Below are 14,656 nucleotides of genomic sequence, written 5' to 3'. Positions count from 1 at the left end.
TGAGTAAGGCATTTCCGAGTTGCCTTCTACCTCGGCATCAAAACGTATCACGTCCGAAACCGTTCATGCCCAAATTTTCATGAAAACGCAAAACTGATTTTCAGATGAGAGGTTTTGCATTGCAAAAAGAAGCTAAAAGAAACTTGGAAATGGCCCATTAAGAATTTTTGTATCGCTTACAATTACGGTGTACAGAGCAGAAAGCCAATGTTGATATCCATCAAGGTATTTTTCATCACATTTAAAAAAATTGGGAAATGCCGCCAAGTTTGTTGATGGTTTAGATGAGTGTGGTGTAAATTCTTGAGTCTCTGCCACGTTTATATTTAACCCTCCTCCCCTCTCCCCTGGGGCTCAGGAGTTTAGTGGGTTAAGCGGTCAGTTTTGACCGTCACCTTTTCTGCAAAAGAATAGAATTAATTTAACGATCAATTTAATCTGCTCCGCAACACTAAAAACACCCTGAACAACACGAAAAACATCCTGAAAAACTTACCTGCGATTCCGTTACCGCAATACCGAGTTGGGCAGCGACGCGTCCTCAGTAACTCGTACACGAAATACGTACCACAGTTCTTTATTCTGATATTTTGATAAAAACGAGAGCAGATGTTTGACGAGGAAAAACAGACGCTTCGAGTAACCACACCTTCAGCAACTGTCGGGTGTGCACCAGAAAGCCAATATGGATAGCGAGTACCGCAGTGACGTTCGGGAACACCTGTGTCCGCCATCCGATCTCCAGCAGCTCCTTGGAAACGATACCAACCTGGTACCAGGTTATCCCTATCGCATCTATAATTGCTGGCGTTTATCACTATGTGTCCTTGAGCACGGTCTGCTTCACTCAGGACTGTGTAATTGTTACACCCATCCACTATAAGTAAGGACACATCGGTTAGCTACAGTAACGACAAAACTGCATTTCTTAGCTGAACAGTAGTGACAAATAACAAAACCGAGTGAGTCAAGATTGATAAATGTTTGGCAAGTAGGAGAGTTTAAAAAATATCCTGACGAATGGGTATGGTGATTAAACATGAACAGTGAACGGTGAACTAGCTTTCCATCCAGGGTGAGTGGAGATCTATAAATAATTGTAGTCTGAGAAACCGAAGATGAACGTCGGCCTGATGGGCCACCATGTTTGCACACGTACTTTCGCCAATCTCTTAAGCAAACACGCTAAGCTGAGGGATTTGAATTTCAACCGACTAGTTTTTCCGGTGTGTTTTAATTAAGGTACCTATTAAGGCCCCATTTGTATGGTCTCGGGTACCCGAGACAACCCTCCCCCTGCGGCAACTTATCGAGCGTAGATATGTGAAAACATAGTCCCTGTAGGTCGAGTCAAAGTTGACCCTGCATTATTATTCATAACCCTTCTGGAATAATGAAGTCGGAAATTTCCCTCTTTCTTTGCGTTTCTCTCGGTCATTCGATCACAGAGGGTTTTGCCGAGTTAAATTTCACTTCTTTGATACGAATTTCTATTTAAATCCTACATTTAGGCATGTCGTGACACTCGCCATGCCGAGAGTTGTCCCGGCTAGGCGAGCAAAGGCATTTTTTTGAAGAAAAGTTGTCCCGCTTACCAGGGTTACCTTACCCTTTGAGGCGAGACAACTCGCTCATCCGAGTTGTCTCGCCCCCTAGGATGGTTTTGCGATCCTAATGTAAACGCTTGGTTGAATTTTGCAAAGAAATGAGCTAAAAGCTACTTCAGCCAGGGTAACTCGGGGGAGGGTTGTCTCGGGTACCCGGGACCATATAAATTGGCTCTAAGAGGAAAAAAAATCATTCCAGTGACACGCTAGGGGTTTTTCTTTTTGTTTGCTGTACAAAATGGTGGGATGTCGACGTCCCCACGTGGCTGGAATTTAATTGTATTTGCATTTGGTTATTAAAGTGACCTCAAGCAAACCACGACGGCGACGACAACGCAAACGCCACCAAACAAAAGGCTTAAGAGTAATTACCACTAAAAATCAAAGAAATCGTGGCCACGGTCGAAAAATCGATTTTGCTCATAACTTGCCAGTTTGAAGGCCTAGGTAAGTAACTGACGGAAATCAAGTTAGTTTTTTGAAATATCCAATATAACGGCAGAAATCCACGAAAAACGGTTATCGCACCGAAAGCTCAGATTTCACTTCGCGATAATCCGAAATTTTACACTTTTCAGCTTCATGCTACACAGTCGTTTACATCGCTGTGAAACGTTCTCAACTTTAAATGTATACACTGATTCTTCCTTAATCAAGAGATAGTGATTATTTTTATTTCTTGTGTTTTCTGGCCGGACTGAGCCCCGATTAAGTAGACATACTTTTCTAATTAAAACAAAACTCAAAAGTTATGTAAATTCAGTGAGGAAAAAAGCTGACCGGTAGAGCTTCAAATCGTGTGATATTCTAGCAAAAGACAGTTCAGTCGATGAATTTTAGGCTTACGGATTCATTTTAGTGGGATCTACTAGCAATTTTGCATGAACGCCGATCAAAAATCGAGAAAATTGCAATTCAGCCCCTTTGAAATTTGCAATGTAACGCAACACGCTAAAATAGGTAAAAATCTTTTGTTGGGTTGAGTCAGGACAATCGAAGCCTATTAATGTCTTTAACGTTTGAAACGCTTTAGAAATAGTATTTAACTTAGAAATTGCCTGTATTAGCGAAAAAATACGAGTAGAACCAAACTTAATCACTCCCTAACTCTCCCTGTTTTGTGTCACGCATGAAATGACAATCTGTGACGAAGGTCAAGTAATTTATGCAGCTTCGGGATAAGTGACGGAGTGTTTGAAGCGTTCAAAGTATTTCCCCACCAGTTGCTCTTAGATTCCCTTTGCGCTTAGATAACTCCTCCCAGAAGCAATTCAAATCTACAGGAGCAAGGATATTCGAGACGGCTAAAACGCACTGTTCAGCTTTATCAAATAACAACGCGTACTAGAGCTTTACACTGCAGTCCACGGTGCTACTATGCAGCGAGTACGTGACGGACTTGGCAGATGCGTCAAATCTGTAGAAGATGATGGAGCTTTCTCCAGAACTCAACCTTCAATCGCTTTTTCAAATTATGCGATATTCAGCTATCAGTTTGCTTTCCTTTGAAGCTTCGTCCAGTACAAAAAGCCTACCTTTGCATTCAGCTCATTGATCGGGGTGGAAAAAGAGACGTCAGTATCAGTTTCATGATCAACTTGCAGGGCGAGAAAGGAAGAGGAAAGAGTTGAATTGCATTGACAACGCTGGGGTGGGGATGAGAAAAACTCCTGATAAAAATTGCCTTGTCTACAAACCAAATCTGTGACGCCACGGTTGGTTTTCATTGCTATTTAGCATTAAAGCATGAAGCATTTTTGTAGTCAATGACATGTCGGTATATCTTTAACCTACGTTGTGGTTTACACTTCTGAAAAAGTTAGTGCTACCTACTCTTTATCATGCTTTATCGTGTAGTCTTGTGGATCGTTTTATACCACCAACTACTGCCTCATTCAGTTGACGAGCCTTTCTTCGACCCTGGTTTAACAAGCTTTTCAGTTCAAATAAGTTAACAAGAAATAATTCGAAAACACAAGTATCCTGTGAGATGTTGGATGTGGCAACAAGGTGGCCAAACGTAATTAAGCAAATTGCGTGTGTGCAACATTGGTGATATTCTTGCGCGCGTCAATTTTTTTTTCCTTGCTTCTAGTCCAGTTCTGGCCCTTTCTCTGTCGCAAAACGTTGGGAGAGAGCCGAGAGAGAGGGACCCTCCTTCTCGACGTTGCGTGACATGGAGAGGGCCAGAACAGGACTACCTTGCTTCTGGCTAGTCATTAAGGGTGTGACCGTTAAAACTACGGAAATTATTTATTTATTATTCCTAAAGTATTTGCTTACCTCGACTTCCTTCAATGATGAAAACTTTTAGCACAAGGACTGGCGTGTTGCTTTTTATCTGGTCAGACTGATTTTAAAGTACAAGCCGGCAGGTGCAAGTCAAGGCGGAATATGCGTTGTTATCATTGAGGAGAGTTTCTGGTTCTTTGTTCATCAAAGACTTCAGTCGTCACTGGCGCGCCTGAGCCCACAGGGAAGAACTGTTCTGAATCTTCTAGTACATTCAGGGACTTGAATAAATTTCCATTTGCCGTGTGTGTAATTTCCACAGATCCTTGAGTGACATGAATCAACTTCTGGACCTGTACCTAATCAGGAGCCGGTCATGGGCTCCTGACCTAATCAATGAGATTGTCGATTCCAAGAAGTTTCTCGGTTTCTCGAAACGCACACATTCGCCAGAAATATTCTTCACGCATGTCTCAATGCGATAAAATCTGAAGGACTTGGTGGCTTTTGATATCCTTGTTACACTGTATGAGCGGTATGACCGTAACTGCGTGCCGGCACAAATTCCACCGTATTGAAGAACGAACTCGCGCGGGGCGTCTCTAACTCATTCAGCTTACTTCGATTCTTCTTTGGTAAGTGCGTTGTTTGCTTGGTTATCGATACAACATTAACTTTTCGTGGAAATAGATAGCCTCCTACTGGCTAGCGACGGCATAAAGCTTGTAATCACTAACATCGTTCCAATATGTATATACTATTGGGACCTTTTATACTTCGTTCGGCGGGTTAACTGGGCAATCTTCTCTTATTAATGCATGATTTCGCACATCAACAACAAAGATCTTGTTATTAAAATTTGACTCATTTTGAGCGGTGAAAAAATGGTTTTAAATTTGTTTCCCTTGAAAATCGCTCGAGCGTGACATTGGACAGCGAGAAGATGGAGAGTGCGATTTAAAAGTTTGGTGTTTCTTTTTCTCTTTTTTTAAACTCTTGTCGGCGATTTTTTAAGTTAAATACTACTTTTAAAGCTTTTCAAATGTAAAAGACATTAATAGGCTTTGATTGTCCTGTCTCAAGCCAACAAGAATGGCTTACCTATTTTAGCGTGTTGCGTTACATTGTAAATTTCAAAGGGGCTGAATTGCAATTTTCTCGATTTTTGATCGGCGTTCATGCAAAATTGCTAGTAGATCTCACAAAAATGAATCCGTAAGCCTAAAATTCATCGACTGAACTGTCTTTTGCTAGAATATCAGACGATTTGAAGCTCTACCGGTCAGCTTTTTTCCTCACTGAATTTACATAACTTTTGAGTTTTGTTTTAATTAGAAAAGTATGTCTACTTAATCGGGGCTCAGTTCGGCCAGAAAACACAAGAAATAAAAATAATCACTATCTCTTGATTAAGGAAGAATCAATGTATACATTTAAAGTTGAGAACGTTTCACAGCGATGTAAACGACTGTGTAGCATGAAGCTTAAAAGTGTAAAATTTCGGATTATCGCGAAGTGAAATCTGAGCTTTCGGTGCGATAACCGTTTTTCGTGGATTTCTGCCGTTATATTGGATATTTCAAAAAACTAACTTGATTTCCGTCAGTTACTTACCTAGGCCTTCAAACTGGTAAATTATGAGCAAAATCGATTTTTCGACCGTGGCCACATTTTTAGAATTTTCCTTGATTTTTACTGACATTTACTCTTAATAAGCAGAACAATGGCTGCGCACGTCTCAACCGCCCTCCGCAAAACAACAACGTGAAAGGTCTAAGTTCTGCATATTTTAGAGGATGCGAAAGACGGCGGATTATTTTTTGTATTGTTAATGGCATTGAACTCTGACATTACATATTTAGTTTGAGCAACTTCTGCTATTGATAGGCCCACTAAACAGATTTAAACAATTGCGAAATTCCAGGGTAAAATATAGATTAACTTTTTAAGAGGCGTTGTCCTCCGGGTCGCCGTTGTCATTGCTTAAGCTCCCTAATTTTTGTCTCACTCTGAGCGACAATGCTCAGAGACACAGACAATAGAAAGTAAGTAAGTTGTCCGCTGTTGGGGTTGAGAGAATACACTTGGTACCTTTTAATGACAGAATGACAAGAGAAAAATAGCGTATTTCGTAGAAATAATTAAAGCAGAAATTTAGAGAGGAAGCCACATCAGCCTTAACTGGTTTTCATGCGGGTCCTCTGTCCTGGTCGAATTGGAATTTGGAGATGTTAGTTTTCATGGAAAGAGGAAAACCGAAGGACGCAGAGAAAAACCATCGGAGCAAGTCGAGAACAAACAACAAACTCAGCTCACAGATGGCACTGAGCTGGAATCGAGCCCGGGTAGGCCAGCGCTCTCACCACTGCGCCATCCCTGCTCTCCAATATAAATGTTGGATGTTAATGATAAAGAACTAGTGGATAAGAAGGGTTGTAATATTTTTATTAATACGGTAAGAATTGCGTAATATGGAGGCTTCTGTAAACGCATATTTTACGTATTACCAGTAAGAATTATACTCAGATTGATAAGATACAGCTTTATTGTCATTCACAGGGCTTCAGAGCCACCTTAAATTCGAAAAGTTAAGATTTCACTGAACCACCTCTATAGAGTTTTATAAACTTTATTTGATGATGACGATTGGTTGATGACTTATTGTTGACTGACACACTCAAAGAAGGAAACAAGGCAACTTACCTGCGCTGCCGTTACCACAATAACGAAAACTGCAATAAGGTTGATTTTGTAACTCATACACGAAGTAAGCTCCGCAGTTCCTGACTCTAATCTTGTTACTCCGGTAACAGCAGTAGTTTGACCAATACCAGTAATAATACGAGCTATAACAGACTCTACGAGTAACCACACCTTCAGCGACTGTCGGGTGTGTGCCATTAAGCCAACCTGGATAGTAAGTACCGCAGTGATTTTCGGGAACACATTTGTCCGCCATCTGATTTCCGGCAGCTCCTTGGAAACGATACCAACCTGGTACCAGGTCATTCCTATCGCATCTATAATTGCTGGCGTTGATCAGTAGGTGTCCTTGAGCGCGGTCTGCTTCACTCAGGACTGTGTAATTGTTACACCCATCCACTGTAAGCAAGGACACATCAGTTGGCTACAGTTAACGACAAAACAGCCTTTCTTAACTGAACAGTAGTGACAAATAACAAAACTGAGTGAGACACAAGTAATTCATGTAAGGCACGCAAGAGAGTTAAAAAGATATTCTGATGAAGGGGTGTGGCGATTACATGCTGGAGGAGTAACTTGCAGTGAACTAGCTTTCCATTCAGGTGGAGTGGAAATCTATAAATAATTGTAGTCTGACAAACCGGAGATGAAAGTCGGCCCAATGGGCCACCATGTTTGCAGGCAGACTTTCTCGAATCTCTAAAGCAAATACGCTAAGCTTTAGGGATTGGAATTTAACCCAGCTAGTTATTCTAGTGTGTTTTTCGGTGTCGGAGTTTATTAATTTGCATTTGGTCATTATTGTCTCAATACAGCGACAATTGAGGGCGTGGAATAGACACGCTTTTCGCTTTCTTACAAGAAAGCTAAGTTTTGGGCCAAATTGTTACGGAAACCGCTGCTGGGGTCGAGAGAGTGAATAAAAAGGGAAAAGTACCTTTTTTCGTAGTAATAATGAAGGAAGATATATGTTGGTTGTTAATGATAAAGAACTAGAGGATAGAAATGATTCTGATATTTCTACAAATACGCTAAGAATTGCGTAACATGGAAGTTTCTCTAGAGACACATGTTACGTAATACCTGTAGCGGCCGCCTTTCTATGCAGAACGGGGCGCAAGAAACATTGGTACGATCCACACGTCTAACAGTTCTACTCCGGTTTATTTTCCACGGTGTTGGGAGGAATTATTACAGCTTGAACAGGTTAAAGTTCAAAGTAAGGCATGAGAGGATTTCCTTACCACAATGTCCGGATAAGATTGTCAAAGACTGTAATAGAACGTACTCGGGAATGGCTTCGGGTGAAGCTCGAGTAAACAGGTAACAAAGCTACAATTACACACTGAAAATACACGGACGTTGCGAAAACTTTCTCCTAGCACGAGGAGCCCCTTTTGTTTAAGTCCCGTATTAGAACTAGGGGATGACGGGATGCGTAACGCAACACTGAACGACTAAGAAGGCGTTACAATACCAACACGAGTTGTGATCAGATTAATAAGATGCAGCTTTATTGTCATCCGCAGGCGTTCAGAGCCACCTTACACTCGAAAAGTTAAGATGGCATTGAACTACCTCTGGAGAATGTTTTTAAACTTTTTTTGATGATTGATGATGACGATTGCTTGATGATTGATTGTTGACGGACACACTCAAAAAGTAAACAAGGCAAATTACCTGCGCTACTGGCGTTACCACAGTAACGAAGATCGCAATAAGGCGGCTTTTGTAACTCATACACGAAGAAAGCTCCGCAGTTCCTGACTCTTATATTGTTACTCCAGTAACAGCAGTTGGTTGACCAGTACCGTTTATAATTCCAGGAATCATAACAGACTTTACGAGTGACCACACCTTCAGCGACTGTCGGATGTGTGTCATTAAGCCAACCTGGATGTTGAGTACCGCAGTAATTCGTGGGAACACATTTGTCCGCCATCTGATTTCCGGCAGCTCCTTGGAAACGATACCAACCTGGTACCAAGTCATGCCTATCGCATCTATAATTGCTGGCGTTGATCACTATTTGTCCTTGAGCGCGGTCTGCTTCACTCAGGATTGTGTAATTTTTACATCCATCTACTGTAAATAAGGATACATCAGTTGACTACAGTAAACGACAAAACTGCATTTCTTAACTGAACGGTAGTGACAAATAACTAAAACAAACTGAGTCATGAGTGAAAATGACAAAAGCGATCATCTTGGATTGTTGACATTGTTCAATACCTTTTTTTTCAACACTGTCCGCTTCACTCAGAACTGTGTGGTTTTTACACCAAGTTTACAGAGCCAGCCTTGCATCAAAGTCTCGGACTATGCCCGGAGAAAGGATTGACGCTCTTGGAATTACGTGACACACCATGAATTTGAACATAGTGCGTTACAATGCGTGAAAATAATTTGAATTTTCCCTCCCTCCCAAATAAGTAAGTGTACTTATAAATGTTTCGCCCGTATAGGATCGAGTCTCTCTATAAAACTATACACACTATAGGTTTGAATCCTAACTTGATCGAAAGAAATCTCGCAGGCAATGAACTCCAGTAAAATTAAATTTCGTTCGTTGAGCACGGCAATTAAATTACTTGAAAAGAGTATAAAATATTACATAGATATTTCACTTTCCTCATTAGCATGTTCCCCCAAAGTGAAAATGATGCGCATTATTTTGCATGAAGCAAAGTTTCTAAGTTTACTGTACGTGGAAAAAAAATTAAATCCTTTTTAACTTAGACTTCTTGTTTAGCCACTAAATTCTCACTTCTCTACAAAGAAGAATAATAATAAGACGCGTGCATCACGGTCACGTGAACAGTAACAGACGTCAAAATGAATCTCATAATTTATTATGAGGCAAAGTCCCATCCTAGTATCACTAGAATTTTTTGTATTATTATTTATTTATTTTCCATAATCAATGTTTACAATGAGGTGTTTTAATTGAGTAACTATGTAATAAGTATTGAATGAAATAATTGCCTCGCGCTGGCTTCGCTCGCAGTTTTTCTTTCGCGTGTGTTGAGAAATAGAGAGGCTCCGTACACTCGACATTTTCTGAGCTCCGGCTATATTGTGATGAGACGTGCTTCGTACCGTACCGTGCGTACTCTCGCGAGTAGTGTGTACTGGAATTTATGTTTATTGGCTATTAGTTGGCGTGTTGATCAACGCCATCAGTCATAATTTTTTTCAAGCGACCGGTAGAGGCAAGCGTGGTTGGTTAGGTTAGTGGAATTGCGAATAAAATTATCCATTCATCGAATAGCCAAATCTAAATTTCTCTTTTTCCAGTGAAAACTAGTCGACAGTAATAGGTAACCTGCTAAACTTAAAGTAGTTGTAAACATTCATCGATTTAAGAAATAGAAAACATATACCGTGTTTCTATCGAGTTATAGAAATACCAGTGGAAGTTTGGGAGAAAGAGTGTAGAACGAGAAATGTTGTGGGAACACGAGTCGCAGTGTTTCCACAGCTTTTTCGAGTTCTCCCAAACTTTCACGAGTGTTTCTATAACTCGATAGAAACACGGAGAACATGTAGGAGCGTACTTTGTACCGCCAATATTTAGTATAAACTAAGTTCCATCTTTGTATCTTAAAGTTTAATCTTGACGAAGTCTCACTTGCAGACGAAACCGGTCGATTAATGAACTCAGTTGTATAAGATCATTAGTTGTTGCTGCGTGCTGCCCACAAGTATTCTTATCTAAAAAAAAGATCTATAAACAATTGTAGTCTAATAAACCGGAGATGAACGTCGGCCTGATGGGCCACCATGTTTGCACGCAGACTTTCCCGAATCTCTAAAGCAAACACGCTAAGCTCTAGGGATTTGAATTTAACCCAGCAAGTTATTCTAGTGTGTTTTTCGGTGTCGGAGTTTATTAATTTGCATTTGGTCATTATTGTCTCAATACAACGACAATTGAGAGCATGGTACAGAAACGCTTTTCGCTCTCTTTCGAGAAAGCTAAGTTTTGGGCCAAATCGTCATGAAAACCGCTGCTGGGGTTAAGAGAGTGAAAAAAAGGGAAAAGTGCCTTTTTTCGTCGTAAAAATCAAGGCAGATATATGTTTGTTGTTCATGATAAAGAACTAGAGGATAGAAGTGATTCTGATATTTCTACAAATACGCTAAGAATTACTTAACATGGAAGTTTCTCTAGACACATGTTACGTAATACCAATACGAGTTGTAATCAAACTAATAAGATACAGCTTTATTGTCATCCAGAGACGTTCAGAGCCGTCTTACACTCGAAAAGTTAAGATGGCACTGAAATACCTCTGGAGAATGTTTTTAAACTTTGTTTGATGATTGATGATGATGATTGCTTGATAATTGATTGTTGACGGACACACTCAAAAAAGCAAACAAGGCAACTTACCTGCACCACTGGCGTTACCACAGTAACGAAGATCGCAACGAGGCGGCTTTTGTAACTCATACACGAAGAAAGCCCCACAGTTCCTGACTCTTATGTTGTTACTCCAGTAACAGCAGTTGCTTGACCCGTACCAGTAATAATCCCAGTAATGATAACAGACTTTACGAGTGACCACACCTTCAGCAACTGTCGGGTGTGTGCCATAGAGCCATCCTGGATGCCGAGTACCGCAGTAATTCGTGAGAACACATTTGCCCGCCATCTGATTTCCGGCAGCTCCTTGGAAACGATACCAACCTGGTACCAGGTCATCCCTATCGCATCTATATTTGCTGATAACTATTTGTCCTTGAGCGCGGTCTGCTTCACTCAGGATTGTGTAATTGTTACACCCATCCACTGTAAGTAAGCACACATCAGTTGACTACAGTAGACGACAAAACTGCATTTCTTAACGAACAGTAGTGACAAATAAAAAGAACAAACTGAGTCATGAGTGAAAATGACAAAAGTGCTTATCTTGGATTGCTGGCATTGTTCAATACGTTTCGTTGAGCACGGTCTGCGTCACTCAGATTTTTGTAATTTTTACACTCAGTTTACAGAGCCAACCTCGCATCAAAGTCCCGGATTATGCCTGGGACCGGGGTTGGCGCTATCGGAATCAAGTGACTCACTATGAGGAAATTTTACTATATCCAATTTGACAAAGCGCGTTTTAATGCTTTAAAAGAAATTTTATGTGCCGAAGTAAATATGCAAATTAACTTATAAATGTTTCGTCCGGGTAGGATCGAGCCTCTTCACAACACGATACACTCTTGGCTTGAATCCTGACTTTATCAAAAGAAATCTGGCGGGCAATGAACTCCAGTAATATTACCTTTCTTTCGTTGAGAATGTCATGTAAATTACGTGAAAAGAATGTAAAATGTTAAACAGATATTTCACCCTTCTTATGAGCATGTTGCCCCAAAATGAAAATGATACGCATGATTTTGTGTGAGGCAAATTTTCCAAGTTTACTGCACACAAAAAAATGTTTCCTTTTAAATCTGAGCAGTCCTATTTAGCTAGTTAGGGCTAGCTACTTAACTCTCGCTTCTGTACAAATAAGAATAATGATACGCGTGCATTTCACTTTTGTCATTTTAATCATTTTGTTTAGAGAACACGGCAGTGGTTTTCTTTTCCTTTTCTTTCGAAAAAATTGGGTCTGCTTCCGTGGAACATTCTTGAACGGTGCATAAGAAAGTCGACGTTCTACAGAGTTAAAAGCTTCCTCCGTTTCTTTGTAAACGTTCAAATATCAAATGTATGCTGAATTTGCCGCAAAACTTCCACCTCCCAGTATTTGGTGATGAAACATGCTTTGTACCTCGCGTACACTCACGAACGATCTCACGATTGTAGTGTATTAATTGTGCCAGAAGTAGTGTTCATTGGCTATTAGTGGCCATGCTAATCAATGCCAGTCAGTCAAAGTGGTAGACATTTTCCAAAGGGAATGTCTCAGGCGTAGTTTTTCGAGCGGACTGTAAAGGGAAGCTTGGAAAAAAAAACTCACTTGATCGCAGATTAGTCGGATTGTGAATAAAATTATCCTTTCGTCAAATCTAAATGTACAAATCACATTTTCCCTTTTCTCGGTAGAAACTAGTCGACAGAATTGGGCACTTGAACTTACCGCAGTTGTAACCATTCACTCATAATTGTTACTTACCAATTACAGAAGAGGTTGTTGTTAGTTTTACTGTTGAGGCAGCCGTTGGCTCGACGCTGACTTGCACAGAGCGCAACGTCGTAGACATGAACGATGTTGCACCAGACGATCCCGGTGTGGCTGCACTGGGAGATGCCTGTACCGCAATTGATGATCCGTTAGGCGATCCCACGGTTATTGTTGGGCCGGGCGATACCATAGATGTTACAACACTGTAAAATCCTTCAGTTGTTGTTATTGCACCGGATACCTCCACAGCTGATGTTACGGCGACATTTATTACCATGCTGGAGGATAGCGCTTCGGAGCTCTTGCCTAAAAAATGTGCGATTGAAAAAAACAAGACTTCTGGCATTAAAAGAATAAATAATTGAAAATCTTATTTCTTATTATGAAAATCTTATATCATAACGCTCGGGTTTTCCGCCGTAACTACTTAGATTACAGGCAGTCCACCTTATTCCTTAGCTCATAAAACGAGCGGCGAAAAAGGAGCACCTTCCTCCCCCCCCCCCCCCCCGTCCCCTAAAAAAAAAAATACAATATTCAAATTAAAACGGCAGTTCTCGGCGGTCACGACTACCTGGAATTCTTTTGGTTTGATTTTCATTTTGTAAGAGACTTTGCTTCCATTATCACGTTGACTAAAAAGAAAAGATACTCCGAGTAATTTTCTATCAGTGATTGTGATCCGAATCATGCCAAAGGAACGCATCCTTTGTCTTTTGTATTGACGGTGGTTAAGTAATGATAAAATGAGTGGCAGCCGCGACATAAGAATCAAAAGAATGGAAGCTAATAAATAACACCTTTTCAACACGAGACACCCTCTGCAAACATAATACTTCGAATTGAAACAAATTTGAAACAAATAAAGGATAAAAAGAACCTTAATATTACAGGATTAGATATAATCGGAAGTTCAGACACGCGAGGTATTTTGTTATACAGGGAAGAAAGAAAATGGGAAATGTTTGGACAGTGAAAATACTTGAAGTAAATGTTATCAGAAACCGCTCGCGTTGAAATGTCCAAGTTTCTGTTGAAAACATAAAAAAGTATATACTCAACGATGGCCTAAGGTTTTTCCCCAACTCTTGGTAAAACTTATACATTTTCTAAACGAGTTAGACGTTGTCACGGCGTCTAGTTGTGTTATACTGCGTTTAGATACGTTTACACTAGGCCGATACCGTGCTCCTCACTAAGCCCCCCACGACTTGCCGCCAAAACAAAAGCACTCGCGCGCGAAATCCCGCTAGCTACGTAGGTCAGTATGATATCCAGAGTAATCAAGACTATATAAGTGCTATCACCCGAAGCTAAAGGCTTCTGAGTCTGATATCACTTACCAAAATTATGATTATTGTGGATATTACGAAAAACCGAATTCAATAGTTGTTCAAGAGAACTTTGAACTTTAAGTTGTGATTAAACACAAGTTAGTCTGAAAATTGCCTGGGGACTTTATTCGATGCTAAAACTTCCTTGGATATTTGGGTATTTTCGAAGTCAACTTTGTTCAACGTTATTTTTATGTTCCGTATTTGAAAGTTGTTTGGCTGCGCTCCGCAGACCACCAAATCTTATCTGCTGCTTACACAAGAGATATTAAGACCTCAATAGTAGTATAGGACGCTCATATGACCGGTAACCAATCGGGAGCCGATAAACACAATAGGCTATTGTTTGGAGAACAATGGACGCTATTGTTTTCCAAATCCAAGATGGCGCTATTTCTTTTAAGCCAATCAGGAATTTTTGGAGTGGGCGAAACAGAAGGAAAATCAAAGTAATTAAGCATGCAAGAGGTAAAACTACTTATGACGTCATAAGTTTGTCACGCTAGGGTCACGCAAAATTGTCATGCAACTTCAAACTCGATACTTACAGTGTCCTGTGGTCCTAAACGACGAAGGTCCGTCCGGCAAGTGGCCATGATGAAGACCGAGAGACTTGGGTCCGAGTCTAGCCTATATAAGGTGGTGCAAAGCA

At 40.5% G+C, this 14,656-nt stretch overlaps 1 protein-coding gene across 1 annotated transcript in view; it reads right to left on the bottom strand.

Moving 5' to 3' along the window:
- The window catches only part of LOC145502325 (uncharacterized), a 119,818-nt gene that overhangs the window by 92,262 nt on the left and 12,900 nt on the right, over window positions 1–14,656 (bottom strand). Inside the window, 4 exon segments of the mRNA XM_081481588.1 lie at window positions 6,543–6,941; window positions 8,223–8,627; window positions 10,939–11,337; window positions 12,662–12,976. Of these exon segments, the coding sequence (XP_081337714.1) occupies window positions 6,543–6,941; window positions 8,223–8,627; window positions 10,939–11,337; window positions 12,662–12,976 (1,518 nt within the window).

This window comes from Orbicella franksi, chromosome 11 (genome assembly GCF_964199315.1).
Source record: "Orbicella franksi chromosome 11, jaOrbFran1.1, whole genome shotgun sequence".
Taxonomy (NCBI): domain Eukaryota; kingdom Metazoa; phylum Cnidaria; class Anthozoa; order Scleractinia; family Merulinidae; genus Orbicella; species Orbicella franksi.
This window is presented reverse-complemented; position numbering and strand designations above follow the sequence as displayed.